A 15,886-nucleotide genomic window follows, 5' to 3' on the forward strand; every position below is an offset into this window, starting at 1 on the left:
TCTATTTCATTTGTCATAACCTTTCTGCTTGCTTCTGTTTTAGTGTGATTACCTTTAGTCTGATTACTTTATTCTTTCAGTTTTAATGTTAGCTCACTGATTTGAAATTTCTTTAATTTTAATATAAGCAAATAGAATTATAAATTTTTCTCTCTCAGCACTGCATTCACTGCATCCCAAAAGTTTTACTATGGTGTATTTTTCATTTCATTCAGCTCAAGTTGTTTTCTAATTATGTCTTTGATTTCCTCTTTATCCCATTGGTAGTTTAAGATTGTATTGTTTAATTTCCATATATTTGTGAATTTCCTATTTCTTCCTCTGATATTGATTTCTTCCAATGATTCCATTGTAGTTGGAGAATATAGAGTATATGATTTCAATACTTCTTATTTATTGAGACTTGTTCTGTTAACCATTATATAATGTATCCTAGAGAATTATTCATGTGCACTTGAGGAGAATATGTATTTTTTGCCAGGTGCAGTGTTCTATATATGTCTCTTAGTTCTAATTGGTTTAGCATATCTTTCAAGACTTGTATTTTCTTATTAATCTTACTAGATATTCTGTCCCTTAATGAGAGTGATGTAGTAAATTCTCCTACTGTTAATGTAGAGCTGTCAATTTTTCTCTTCAAATATAACAATATTTGCTTCATAAAATTTTGGGTTCTTAAGTGCACATATATTCCTAATTGTTACACCTCCCTATTAATTACCCCCTTTTCAGTATGAAATGATCATCTTTGTCCCTCATATATGCTTTTGTTTTAAAGACTATTACATCAACTATTAATATAGCCACTCAGCTCCCCTTAGAATACAACTTGCATGTACACTTTTCCCATCCTTCACCCTCAACTTTTTGGTATTTTGAATATATGATGTTTCTTGCAGTCAGCACATATTTAAGTTATGCTTTTAAATCCATTTTGTCTATCTCTACCATTGGACTGAAGAATTTATTCCATTTACAGGTAAAAGCACTACTGATAATATAGACCTGTTTGTACTGTGCTCTTTTGTTTCACAATCTGTGTGTTAATATTTAAAATGTTAACTCTAAGATTTATGCCCTTGGGTGTATTTTATTTCTGATTTTCTAATCAGCTGGTAAGAAGACAAAGATTTTCTTGAGTTTTAGCCCTCCTATCAGGAAGGGCTGCTCATGACAAATGCAGTGTGCAGGGTTTTCACAGTATTTCTCAACCTCTGTCTTATCCTGTGCTTTTGTTTGTTAGATTTTTGGAGTTCCACTGTTAACAGGAGTTTGGTTGTATACTTTTTACTAGGATAGAGACCTCTGCCTCCTGAATAAGTGAAGCTGGAATATCTTTCTCTGAGACTATCTTCCTCTATAGTTTTCTACACCACTTTCATTGTCTCATGCTGCTTTTGCCTAGCATGCAAATTCTGGTAGGAATGTCACTGTGGTGATGCATTTCCCTTGCTGTTCTTTCCAGCCATAACAGGACCAGGACCAATGAACGGGTAGCTGACTGTCTTCAATGTGTCCTGTGGAGGAGGACAGAAAGGGCAACAAATCTTCAGATTCCGTAAAGTTGTACTTTCTTAGTGTGCCAAGCAAATGCAGCACTTCAGCTTCCTGTCCCCCACATCCCTGAAGGATTGCATCTTTAAATGATCACTGCCTCTGCTGCTGTCTAGGAAAGGTTGAAACATTGGCTGCTACCACCTGTGCCCAGAGCAGATTGAAACCATAATTTCCCTGAGTCAGTATCCAGTGATCTGAGGTCAAAAATTCAAAGCTGTGATCAGTGAGCAGCTGTGCCTCTACTTTTCCTGGGGAATAGGATTTTTACACCCCTTTCAGTGTGTACCATTGAGGCCTGCTGTGATACTTTTGATGGGCACCAGTAGCTGCCATTTGGAGATAATTACAAGTCTTTATCATAGTTTATTGACCTCTTCCTCCTTCTCTTCTCTGATTGCTGTACAGTATTCTTCTAGTCTGGACTTTCAAAATATTTTAGACAGTCCTTTCCTGTTTTACACTTGTGGTGGAAGGATTTTGTACTAGATCTCCCTAGTCAGCCCTCTTTCTCAATATCTCATAATTTTGTTATCACGTCCATGTCACTATCTTAAATTCTAATACTCTCCTGAATAATGGCTGACCTCACATTAACCACAAGATTAATCATGGTGGCCTGATTGTAGGTAATCCTGTTTCCAGAATGAGAAGAAATATAAGAAGCCTTGAGGCATGGGCATATATGCCAGGCATTGGAAGGCCCAACCTCAGTGGTTTCAGGATGAAACCAGGAAGCCACGCCCCTTGGAATTCTTGGGGGATTCTCAATGCCACATTTATTGTCACCCTTCCTTCAAAGGATGCAGACAACTTGCCACAGGTATTCCAACTGTGGGTCACTTCCTCTATCCAGGATAATAGAAAAGGAGCAAACCCACAGTTTAGCCCATAAATCCATAAGTCCCATTTCACTCAAGATGCCACAATTCAAAAGGCATGAAAGATAAAAATATTGCCAAATATCAACTGACTCTATCCCATAATTCAAAAAGCACTTTGCTTGCAGCACAAAAATCAGTCATGTAAGTTGCTCTATAGTGCATCTTGGGGACACAGGCTCAGTCACAAAAATCTTATAGTTAATGAACAGTTCATTGTTTAGCACAGATGGCCCAAAGAGCAGGAGAAAATATCCAATCATGGTCAGTATTCCAGGGAGGCCATTAGCTCAGTCAAGCATTGGTAGATTGCTGCTCTACATGCCCCACTTCTCATGTGAGAGAAGAGACACTACAGTTTGAATGTTAAATATTTATACACTACAGAGGAAAGACAACAATGAGTCTTGTTACCTTTGCTCTTGTGCCCATCACAATCTGGAATTATTTATTTATGAACACTGAATAACTGGTATTATTGTAAATCATGGTCAACCTGACAGTGCTTTATTACCAGTATGCCCAATTAAATGCCAGAAAAAAATAGCCATTATTCCACTCAAGAAGCTGAAGGAATTAAGAAGTTTTATAAATTATATACTTTAGTAGCAATACTTGAATACTGACTCAACAATTGTGATAAATGGACCACACTAGTCTAAGATGTCAATAATAGGAATAACCATGTGTGGGTGCAGTGGTTGGAATATGGGAATTCCCTATATTTGGTGTAATTTACTATAAATATGTATATGTAAACTTTTCTTAAAAAGTTTTTAAAACCCATGCTAAAGGAAAAAAGAAATCTAAAAATAACTTATGATCACTAATAAAATATGGGATGTTTACAGAGATTTCCATTTAGGTGAGGAAATGAAGTGATTGTCAAGCTTAGCTCTGAAGACTGAAAAGGAGTCAGCAATACAAAGTGCTAAGAAAAGAGCTATCCCAGCAGCAATCACAGGAAGAATAAATGCCTAAAATTGGGAAAGCCATTCCCAAGTTCAAGGAACAGAAGAGAGAGTGGAGAAAATTTGTTAGGGATGCAATTAGATGCCTGGGAAGAAGGTCATTCAAATGAGGCTTTGGTAAGACAGCATAAGTTTGGGTTTTATTTGCAGAAACTATGTAGAGGGGTGGAGGCAGGCCAGAAGTAGCAGGATGAGCAAGGCATGATTTGGGGCATGTTAACCCCTATTTGTTCTAACCCACTATGGTAGGGAATACTTAAATGGACAAAAAAGTGTTTCCACCTCACTGAATCTATCTTAAAATATCATGGTTTAGAGAAATATATCAATTGATAGACAAGATACTAAAATCTGGAAATATTAGTAGGCCTATTTAAGTTGGTCTTGATTATGTTGCTTCTCATCTTGCCCCAGCAAACTAGCTCAGTCACATCAGATATCTCTCCATCTCCCCCTCCTGGCTTTCCCCTGGCAATCATACTCTCCCCTCTATCTCATCAAAAACTGAGATAACCAGCTTCCTGAAGGCCCCCATCCCTCTAAGTATTGCTTCCTCTCAGAAGGCCATAAGGGTGCTGATGCAAACATCAGAAATATGTTAGCTTTTTACAAAAGGTATTTATTTGGAGTAAAAGTTTACAGTTACAAAGCCCTAATGAGTCTAACTTAAGTTACTATAACAGACACTTTCTCACCTAATGTCATTTACCACATACTGAAGCAAGTTGACTGTCGATATCTTTGAGTGTCAGCATTCCTCTTTTCTCTTAAGGCTCCATGTATCCAGCTTCTTCTGGTACCAGCTCTACACTGGAGTCACATTCTGTAAATTATCAGGAAAAGACTCATCTCTCTTCCCAGGGCCACAGGATCAATGCTGACAAGTTCTTTCCTTTTCCATGTCTATGGAGCTCTCTCTATTCTTCTGTCTTCTTGAGTATCCATTTATGTAACCCAAAAAGGGGGGAAGGACTAAAACTGAGTCTTCCTAATGATGTGTTCAAATCAAATCCCTAATCTTAAATTATTTAATCAAGGGCATCTCAGCTTAATCTAATACAATCAATGGGTATCATGACCATAGGAACAGACCAGTTAGCATAATCTCTCTTTTTGGAATTCATCAATATTCTCAAACTGTCACACACCACTCTCTGAATTCCAAAAAGACATTACAATATTCAGAAAACCTTAAATCCTTTTGGTTAGCAATGCGTACAAAATCACATCACGGTCAGTTTATAGTATACAGCTTGTCTTGGGGCAAAGTCCTCTCTGACTATAGACCTGTGAAATTTACAAAATAACTTATAGGTTATCAATATACAAAGAAATAAACATTTGCAGTACCACAAGTAGAATTTGGGAGGGAAGCACGTGTCACTGGTCCCCTGCAGTTCTGAAAACTGCAAGACATACTCTATTAGATTTCAAAATCTGACAGTCATTCTTTTTTTTTTTTTTTTAAGATTTATTTTTATTTATTTAATTCCCCTCCCCTCCCCTCCCCCGGTTGTCTGTTTTCTGTGTCTTTTTGCTGCGTCTTGTTTCTTTGTCCGCTTCTGTTGTCGTCAGCGGCACGGAAAGTGTGGGCGGCGCCATTCCTCGGCAGGCTGCTCCCTCCTTCGCGCTGGGCGGCTCTCCTTATGGGTACACTCCTTGCGCGTGGGGCTCCCCTACGCGGGGGACACCCCTGTGTAGCATGGCACTCCTTGCGCGCATCAGCACTGCGCACGGGCCAGCTCCACACGGGTCAAGGAGGCCCGGGGCTTGAACCGCGGACCTCCCATGTGGTAGACGGACGCCCTAACCACTGGGCCAAAGTCCGTTTCCCTGACAGTCATTCTTAAAATGATGGTTTCTTCTCCCTGGATCTTTATGGGGCCCACCCCATCCACAGACTTGCCCAATGGCCATTTTCTTGGTTTTGCCCTTCTCAAGCATCTGGGTGCCAAGCAAGTTGCAGAACTTACCCTCCAAGGACATTGGGATGATGGCCACAATTTACTCAATCTTGGGTAGAATCTCAACCCCCTTAGTACAGTGAGGTGGAAGCAACATTATCCCTAATCTCTGGTGTACAAGCCCAACCCTTTCAGTATAGCCAGTTGGTGACCTGGCCTTCTATACTCCCTGGAAGACAGATCCATCCCTCTCAGAACAATGGGATGTTAACCTCACTCTCCCCCACCTATGGGGAACTCTGGAGTTTTCACCTCATTTTTCCCAACCTTTGGGAAATGTGCTACACCCTCTCTGTAGCCTGGGGCAGCAAAACTCCCTGAACAGCAGGCTGGAACATGAATCCTTCAAATGAGAGGCAAACTCACCCTCTCTGTAAACGTGTCAGGTTCCTCTCTTGGCCCAAGGGCATGTCTTAATTTCAGACTTCAGCGTCCATGGTTTTCTTCTTAAAGCCATTTTCCCTGACATATCTCCCAATCCAAGTCCCATTTAACACAGGTTTTCAGTGGTTTTCTTCATACAGCTTTCACAAAAAGCTTGTTTGGTTAGCATACAGGAAGCAGAGGCCCAAGGCATCAGGCAGTGAAATTTTCCACAAGTCTTTCCTGGATAACTACATGTCATATCAGCTTAATCTAATGCAATCAAAGGGTATCATGCTCAGAGGAATGGACCAGCTTACAATCATAATCTCTCTTTTTGGGATTCATAAATATTCTCAAACTGCCACACTCTTTCCTCAGAGCTAAGCTTCATAGATGAGTCTTAGGCCGTTAGCTGGTACCATTTACTATTCCCCTTCAATCAACTGTGATCTTGTCATGCTTCTACAATGTACTCCACTGAAACTGCTCTCCTAAGGTTACTATTTCAAGTTCTAAATGCAGTGGACACATTGTTTTCTTTAATATTCTTGATATTTTCTTATTTATCCTCATTGTTTATTCCCATTATAATTTTCCATATCACTGCCTTGTCTTACCCATATCATCCTTTTTTATTTCCCTCTTACCCCTCAGCTTCTTCCTTCTTCTCAGTGTAGCCTTTCTCCATTATCCTTTTCACTATGATGTTCCCCAAGGTTCAATCTCCTGCCCATATAGCACTCACTCTACATGCTCTCTCTGAGTGGCCACAACCAAACTATGGCTTCTACTAAATCAATATGCAAGTGAACCCCAGTCTTAACATATTGGAAGAACTGTCTCCTCAGTCCCACATCTGAGTTTCCATGTGGACAATCTTGAATACCTGAAACTAAAGCTTCCTCAATGTTCTTGCCCTCGTCACTACCAATGCTTTAAATCAGAAGATGAAGGTTTCCTTCTTGTGTCCTGCTCTCTTATTCTTTGATGGAATTACTAGTGAAAATGTGCCGATGCTACTTCCTAAATATAGTTTCTTAATTTCGTGCCTCATCTCTGTACTTTCTTGTCATAAACTTAGTCCATGTTTTCATTACGTATAACCTCTATCTATGGCACACACTTCCTACTAGTTCCTCTGCTTCTTGACTAGCCTCCATCAACTTGATCCTCTATACTCATGCAATGATATTTATAAAATAAAAATTAGAAAATATAACTCCTTTAACTCCCAATGGCTTATGTAGTCTGCACAATAAAATTCAAATTCCTTAGTATTTCATTCCAGAAATTTCATGGCCTGAACATAATTCACCTCTCCAGGCACACCCCCTACAAACTCATCAGAGCTAACTTACATTAGAGGCCCACATATTCTAAATATGGTTCTGAGAAACAATTCTCAATTTATTAATAAAATTTTTTCAAGTAAATTTAAGTTTTTGAAAGTGGGAAAATTGTTTTAAACATTCTAATGATCACTGAAAATATCCCAGAAAGGAACACAGTATGTAAATTTTGAATACTGAACTCCCGTTTTTCACGGAAAACTCATTAATATCTCTATGAAATCAGTTTGAAAAATGCTACTGAATGCATTTGGAACAACTTATAAAATTTCCTAGTATATGCATTGCTCCTTGATTCTCCACCTCTTTCTGTGCTACCATCCATTCATTCATTTACTCCTTTGACTTTTCATTCAAAACACTCATTGTATATCAACTGTACTTTCTAAAAGTACTTTCTACTTTTAGAATGTCTAACGTAATTTTAGAATGTTGGACATTCATAGGGAGAGCATGCTATACATTCGAATTAGTAAATATATAATCAAAACATTCAGGGTAAATGCTGTGAACCTGGCAGTATACAGCAGCTAAGTTAAGGGAGATCAGGAGACATTAATATTGCACCCTTATTTTTTATGGGGATATATCTTAGATAGGTTTCAGAGTTCTATTTTAGGTATTTTGAGGCTTAAGTGTTAAGTGTCCATATAGCTACAGTTGTATTTTCTTGATGTTTTCATTCTTTTATTATGAAATATCCCTCATTGTCTCTAGTATTATATCTTATTGTAAAGATTATTTTGTTTGATACAAATATAATTACTCCAATTCTCTAATGGCTACTGTTTTAATTGTATGTCTTTTCCCTCATTTTATTTTCACCATTTTTGTGTCTTTGAATCTAAGGTGGGTCTGTGGTAGACAGTGCATAGTTAGATCTTGTAATTTCAATGAGTCTGACAATCTCTAACTGTGGTTATACTATTTAGGCAATTCATATTCAGTGGAGTTATTGGCATGTTTGGATTTAGATATCCCATGTTACTAGTTTTTTCCATGTCTTCTTATTTATTCTTCTGGTCCTCTTGACTGTCTTAATTTGTGTAAATTATTTTTAGGGTGCCATTTAAATTGACTTGTTTGTTTATAAATTTCCCTTTTGTTATTCTTTAGGGATTCTAATGGAGAGATTGGTGTACACTGTATTTTATGACAATCTACTTCAGATCAGTGCTAACATTCCAGAAATAGAGAAACTGCTCCAGTGTATCTTGATTTCTTCTCCCTTTTTATGCTGTTGTGATGTGTTATAACTGCATCATGTAATGTTATAATGACAGATACATACAATTTTAATTTTTTTTTAAAAATTAAGACAAGAAATGAGAAAAGGTGTACATAGAGAGGCTTTTAAATCAACCCAAATATATTTATCATTTCTTGTTATCTTTATTGCTCACCATATGGATTAAGTTCTTTTCAGTCTAAAGTAATTTCTTTCAGATTTCTCATAAGGCATGTATGATAGTTTCAATTATTTGTCCCCGTAAATACCACATTCCTTTTCTTTATCTGAGTTGCTTTGGGTTTGAACCTATTTGTAAATAGGACACTTTAAACATATATGTATTATCAGTTAAGATGTGGACTCATTTAGAATAGGATTTTCTAAGTTCCTATTTAGGTGTGACCAAAATGAATCAGGGTAAGCCTTAATCCTTATTATTGGTTCCTTTAAAAGCAGAACTGATTTGGCAAACATAAATGGGAAAAAGTCATAGGCGGAGATCCAGGACATCATCATTTGATGAAGGAATTCTCTCACCATAATGGCTCCAGGAGACACCATAGCCTTGCTGGCATCTCACTACTTAATTCTTTTTATTTAAGCCAACCGGTTAAATATTTGGTTATTTGTCTTTCTTGGATTGTCTTTATTTCCCTTTCATTTTGCCGCATATGGATATCATGGTTGACAGTACTTTCCTTACACTGCTATGACAATGCACTTCCACTGCTTTGTGTCCACAATAGAGTATTTTTATTGATAATCCTGTCTATTTTATGACATAATTTTCTCTTGCTTTTTTTCAAGATTTTCTCCTTGTATTTGATTTTTGTATTTCATGGTGTGTGGGTTTCTTTGTATTCATCCTAGTGTGGTTTTTGAGCTTCCTGGATATGTATATTATTTATCATTAAATATGGGTAATTTTTGTTCTTTACTTCTTCAAATATTTTTCTTCCTTTTCTTCTCCTGGGAGTCCTTTTACACAGAAGTTGGTATGTTTGATGTTTCACAGATGACTGAAGTTCTATTAATTTTTCCTCAGGAATTTTTTGTTCGGTTCTGAAGAATGGATTATATTTATAAGTTCAATAACCAACCTTTTTACATCTTGACTCATCTGTTGAGTTCCTCTACAGAATTTGCATGAAGTATTGTTTCACTAACACTAAAATTTTCAGGTGTTTCTTTTGAAAATATTTTCTCTCGAGAATTTCCATTTGTTGCTTCATTGTAGTAATATTTTGTTTTCATTCATAAAAGATCTACTTTAGTTCTTGAAATATATTTATAATAGCTATGTGGCAGTTTGGTGTTGTTTATAAGTTCCAAAAATATGTTTTGGATTGTGTTTGCAGAATAGTCTGTTCCTCTGGGCATATTAGATTTTATTAGATCCAGAGGTTTCAGTTTTACTTGATTAAATTATGATTAAGGCTTTGAGTCAGCCATGTCCTTGGTGGGAGAGGACCACAGAGACTATGACAGGGAAAAGGAAAGAGTTTGACTTTTGATGCTGGAGCCCTTGTGAGATTGCCAAAACATTTGCCTGATAGTTTACAACTGGCCCTATGGAGAGAGGAGAGCAGCTGAGCCCAGAAAGAAGCAAGCCCTGGGAAGAGAAATGAACCTTATGCCAGCCTACAGATGAGATCAGAAGAATCTGGACCTGTAGAGGATTAACAGGGTTGAAGGAAGACTGAATAATCCTCACATACATTGTCCATCACCGTGTTTCAACATATGGAAGCAGACTTTGAGTGAGGATGTAACTTTTCACTGGACATTTTATGGCCTTGTGAATGTAAGCTTCTACCCCAAATAAATAACCTTTATAAAGCCAACAGATTTCTGGTACTTTGCATCAGCACCCCTTTGGCTGACTAATACAAGCTGTTTGATATATTTCTCTGTTTATCATACTTCTGGAGAAAGTTGTGGACCACTCCTATTCACTGCTTTCCCCCATTTATGAATCACTATCCTCTTCTGAAAACTGATCATTTAAATGACAATATATTTTAGCATCTCTGGATACTTATTTTACTTGTGATGGTTATTATTGTTGCTTCTGCTCTTGATTTCTTACTCATATTCTTATTTCACTCCTACTTGGCCTAAACTTATTAATTCTTTCTTCCATATACTATACAATAATTTATGTCTCTGCTTGCTATATATGTGTGCATATATATGCATATGTAAATATATGCATAAATACAAATCATGTAACATTTTATATAGCTTATACATAATTCTGGCTGGCTTCCTCTGGGTTGCACTTCTGTTGCTGTAGGTCGTTAGCTAGTAACTGGACAGAGGTTGCGTTCAACAAATTTGGGCCACTAAGTCTTTAATACTCTGCTCATAGGTCTATTTGGGTACAGGATTATTGAAAGTTCATCCCATTTTTGTGTCTGCTCTGGCTTTTCCTTTCTTCTGGAACATTTCTGTACTCCTATATGCATGTGTGCAGCATAAGGATCAGCTAGGAGCCTATAGATGACTGGGGCCCTGTCTGCACTGTACTTCTCCTGCATGGGTCCTCAGCTGGGCCTGTGATTCCCCTACAACACGTCTCTAGGCTAGTAGATCCCTAGGCCCTCCCCAACTTCCTTTCCCTGAGATTTTTGCTTTAATTGGTTATACTGCAGGCAATGGATATGCCCACTGGTCCATATTATTGAGCCCTTTTTGGCTGTGATAGATGCTCTTGGTCTCAATGCCTAACTGCTTTGGAAGAAAGTCCGCAATGACAAAGCTGGGGTGGGGAACAGAATGGGAGAAAACTCAGATCAGATGCCACAGATTTCTAGTCTTAGAAGCATAACTGGTACTAAGATTAGTGTATGCCTTTGATCTCTTCTCAGAGATCTCAAATGGTTTCATTGATCAATTTTTACAGCTCAGTGTCATAGTTTGGTGAGAGAATGCACAGGTCTTTTTAGATCACCATAGTGTGACATCCTGGAGGTAGATTCTTTAGTTAAAAATGAGTATGTCCTTTGGCAGAGTGTAGATGAGTTGACTCAAGAAATAAGTGGTGAAAGACTAAACAGTAGCACAAGGTGAGAAGTAGAGTGGTTGGAGAAAAGTTTCTCATAACCCATCTGGAATTGTCAGCTGCTATTGATTATTTGTGCCATAGAGCTTAAAGTAGATATCCAAATCAGCAGTTTGTGCAAGCATGGTTTGACAACAATGAAAATCACTGGAGCCCTTCCTGACATGAGAGGGGTAGAGAGCTGACTGAAAGATACTGCTTAGGACTTTAATTGTAATGTACTAACCCTTCCTGTCCAAGAATTCTGACGTGTGACTGCATGATTTGTAATGTTACAGTCTACAACCCCTTGAAAAAGCTATGGTAGAAACTGAAGAAAAGATGAAAACAATCACAAACTCTAGATGGATAAAGAAGAAAATTGAGACACCCTCTCCTATCAAACTGAAAAATAATAATTTCCATTTAACCACATTCATTCATTTTCTCAACCCACTGTCATGTGCTCTGTCTTGCACCTTCAGGAATCCTATAACCACTCTACCCTAGACCCTGACCTATACACACATCTCCTCTGCCTTTGCTGTCTGTGGGCTGGCTTTCACTAAAAAGCCTTGTGGCACAGATATTTGACCCAGGGGATTGCAGTAGGGTTAGGCCTGATTCTGCCACCCCATGCCCCATAAGTCAATACCACCACATTCCCACCTGTACCTGGCACTACCCCAGATAGATCTTGATGTCATATTGGATTCTGACCTTGATGTTCTCAGAGATCCTGAATGTCCACTCAAGGGAGATGGGAACAATTTCTGTGCTCTTTCAAAGACTTTGCTAAAGCATAGGTTGAAACACTTCCAGCCATTTGGAAGGTGTTTCTTCCAAGCTCCTTCCTTGGGTGGAGGAGCACTTACTCATTCTCCCCTGCAAGCATGCCCTCCCTCCACACACCTCTCCTACCCTAGAGTGACACTGCTCTGTTTCCATTGGTTTCCACCCACTGAGTTCTAAGTTCTATGAGAACAAGCTACTCAGCCTGCCTTCCTCTCATCCCCAAGAATGGATCCCAGCACAGTGCAGATCTTCAGCCTGGACCCTCTGATCCCAAGGGATGGAAGCCCAGGGATAAGACCAAATGAGGTGGAGGTCACAGACCTTGAATGTAGACTCTCTTACCTGAGAGTGATGGACAAGGAAGAGACCTTGGGATGAACAGGGACTAATGAGCCAGGATCTCCTGATTGGGCTGAGCCCCAGAGAAAAAGGCACTGTCCTCATTTCCTTCTGAGATCAGAGATGAGTTGTCTTCAGGCTATTGTAGCCTTAGTTTCTGACTACTGCTCTCTGGAGCCTCAAGAGTCGTGCTGTGCAGTGGGCTTATAGAGCATTGCCCAGTTACAGGAGGCCCCCAGTGCAGGCTTTGGGTCATGGGACTATACTCACCACCACCAGCCCTCTGTGTACCCCTGCCTTGGTGGTACATCTCCCGCCTGGCTCCACACTGAGGGCCAGGGCAGTGACCAGAAAGTGAGCTGGATTTGGCAGTGTCCAACTACCTTTCTGGCTGACCAGAGCCCTAGAGCCCACCTCTGATTGGCTTCTGACACCCCCACCAATTATGTCATCCTCTTGGTGGTGTTCCCTTAGGCCCTCAGTGCTGCTGTACACTGCCCAGCCTGGCTTAGTCCCTGGAAGGCTCCCAAACCCATTTTGACCTACCACAAAACCCATTCTTACCTCATATTAGCTCCTGAATTGAGCACTTCATCAGGAACATGCAGTGACATGGCCCCTATCATGAGGGCCAATGGAACTTTTTAGTTTTATGGAAGTACAGGTCTCTGGAATGCCTCCCTACACAGATGGAAGTCTGTTGCAAGAAAGTACTGTTGGAGTGTACCAGTCTTTGAATTTTGGACAATTAAACATATTGGAATGCTTATCATTAATCAAGTGTTCAATGATGTCTCACCACTTTAGACACATACTTTAGATATGAGACAGCAATTCACATGCATCATATCTATGCTAAGACCACTGTTATGGCCTAGAAGAAACAGTGGGCTACATGATCTGATGTACAAGACTCCAATCAGATCAGTGTATATCATTTACAGTACAGTTGGCCCAGCAATGGTTCTCCCATTGTATGATATTGGCCTTTCATACTCCCTGTGACCTTTAAACAAACCAGGTGGTATAACATTGAAATGGATGACTCAGGTGAAAACTACACAATGACCATCAGAAGGAACAACTTATTTCTGTGGAACTCCTGTTTAATAAAGCTATTTGGACATTGAACCCTGCACCCAGTGAAGAGAAACATGACTCTGAAACGTATGTTGGGAAATACTGACTTCTAATGTGGTGTAGGTCCAGATAGTCACCCGATTATCCTATGTTTCTGGAAAGGAATACAAATCTCAGTGTGCTCAATTGAGAACAAAATCCTTGTTGGTGATTTGTGATTTGAGAAACAGTGGTGTTACTGAAAGAACCCCCAAATTCCAAACTGGAGTTGATGCAGGTAACTTCCTCTTGTGGGACATTTTGTGCAACAAAATGTCAAAGCACTTGGATCTTCTGGTTGTACCTAGAACTCCTGACCCATCAGTACAGGTGGGCAATATAATTGGTTCTATCAAATTAGTTCAGGATATAACTTCCCAGATGGGATGATCAGGACTGGAAGGTCTGGGTTAAATAAAGGATGTAGGAAATGGATTTGGCTCAACAGGTAGAGCATCCACCTACCACATGGGAGGTCCAGGGTTCAAACCCAGGGCCTCCTGACCCATGTGATGAACTGGCCCATGTGCAGTGCTGATGTACACAAGGAGTGCCTTGCCATGCAGGGATGTCTCCTGCATAGGGGAGCCCCACACACAACGAGTGCACCCCATAAGGACTGCTGCCCTGCACAAGAAAAGTGCAGCCTGCCCAGAGTAGTGCTGATGACAAGAATATAAGTGGACACAGAAAAACACACAGCAAATGGACACAGAACAGACAACTGGGGGAGGTGAGAGGGTGGGGAAGGGAGAAAAACTAAAAAATAAATCTTTTAAAAAATGGTGTATCATGGTATTAAAAATAGATATATGATAGATGATAGATAGATAGATAGATAGATAGATAGATAGATAGATAGATAGATAGATAGATAGATAGATAGATAGATAGATAGATAGATAGATAGATAAAGGATGTGAAGGGTCCCTGCAGAAATTGTCTTCAGGGCTCTGACAGAGCCTGGGTGGCCATATCTTGGCATACCTCACCTCAAGTTATTGGGCAAGAACAACCTCACCTCCAGGAGTTAAAATGAAGGGTGTTAAAAGATATTGTCTCTTTCGCTCACAGTGAAAGACAGTTCCCTCATCAAATGGTCCCAATGATAGAGGCTTTGTCTGGAACCACCAACCTAAGCAAATCTGTCAGCTCTAGGAGCATTAGCCATCATTCCACATCATTCCAGTCAAACTGTCAACTTTGTGGACTTCGCTTGTCTACTGGATATATTACCTCAAGGAAATCATTCTATAGACAAGTAGAATAGGTACACTGGCCATGGCAGATGTCTTTTGAAGCCCAAGAGCACCCCATACAGAATACCCAACCTTGGGGGAGAAATATGTCCTTTGTATTGAAACACTAAATGTCACCAGGTGATTTGACTCTGATGATTTTCTTTTGAGCCCACCAAAATTTAATGTTACTATGGACAACAACACTATTTCAGGATGTTAAATAGTAGCACAATGTAAAATAACTATTGCCTACAGTGGGCACACTAGAGAATCTAATATGCTGGGGAAGTCAAAGGCAAACCTAGTGGCCATTTCCCAGCTCTTACCTACTCCCACTTCTATTGTTCGGTGATTCCTCAGTATGTTTCCATTCCACAGCCTGGTGCATACGTTAGGCCTAATTGAAAGATCTGACCATACCTAAAATCCAGAAAGTGGAAACATTCAGTCCCAGATGCTTATCAGGATGGGAGCCCTTAGTGGCAGATCCCCCACAGGTTTGGGTGTATAAATATTGAACACAGTCCATAAGAAATGGGGAGTACAGGGCTGCCAACTTCCAACACTGGCCAGAGCAGCTGACCTCCCTGGGACAGTGGCCATGATGGAAACTTTTCCTCTATTTTTGAGAATTTGTTCTCTGTAAGGAATAAAGTGTTCATTAAAAAGGTTTTGTGCCTAAGCCTGTATTCCTATGACTCATCACAGAGCAAATATCTTCACAGATTTTGATGCTGCCAACAAAGTGCATGGGGAAGTATGGGGTAGAGTGAATTGATTTTCATTGCTCTTGTATTCCTTTGTACAGGAACATCTTGAACAAAACAAGACTGATGTCTTTATGACTAAAGTGAAAGTTCACCCCTGACCTACAAGAATGGGTAGATGTAATGGCCCAAAGGTGTAGGACCTAGAGCACCACTCATTGCTCACGGCAATCTCCCTGATCAATGTAACTGTAATCGGCTATCTAAGATTTACCACTGCAGTAAAGTCAATGGTGACTAAAGTCTATAAGTGTTAGCCAAGTGCT

General features: G+C 39.5%; 1 protein-coding gene across 1 annotated transcript in view; it reads left to right on the forward strand.

Moving 5' to 3' along the window:
* The window catches only part of LOC101426402 (zinc finger protein 596-like), a 192,454-nt gene extending 182,294 nt beyond the window's left edge, over window positions 1-10,160 (forward strand). The window contains exon 9 of the mRNA XM_071209961.1: window positions 1,466-10,160. Within this exon, the coding sequence (XP_071066062.1) occupies window positions 1,466-1,497 (32 nt within the window). The 3' untranslated portion in view covers window positions 1,498-10,160. The remainder of the gene's footprint in view (window positions 1-1,465) is intronic.
* Window positions 10,161-15,886: the final 5,726 nt, after the last annotated feature.

The sequence above is a fragment of the Dasypus novemcinctus genome, chromosome 19, assembly GCF_030445035.2.
Source record: "Dasypus novemcinctus isolate mDasNov1 chromosome 19, mDasNov1.1.hap2, whole genome shotgun sequence".
Lineage (NCBI taxonomy): Eukaryota > Metazoa > Chordata > Mammalia > Cingulata > Dasypodidae > Dasypus > Dasypus novemcinctus.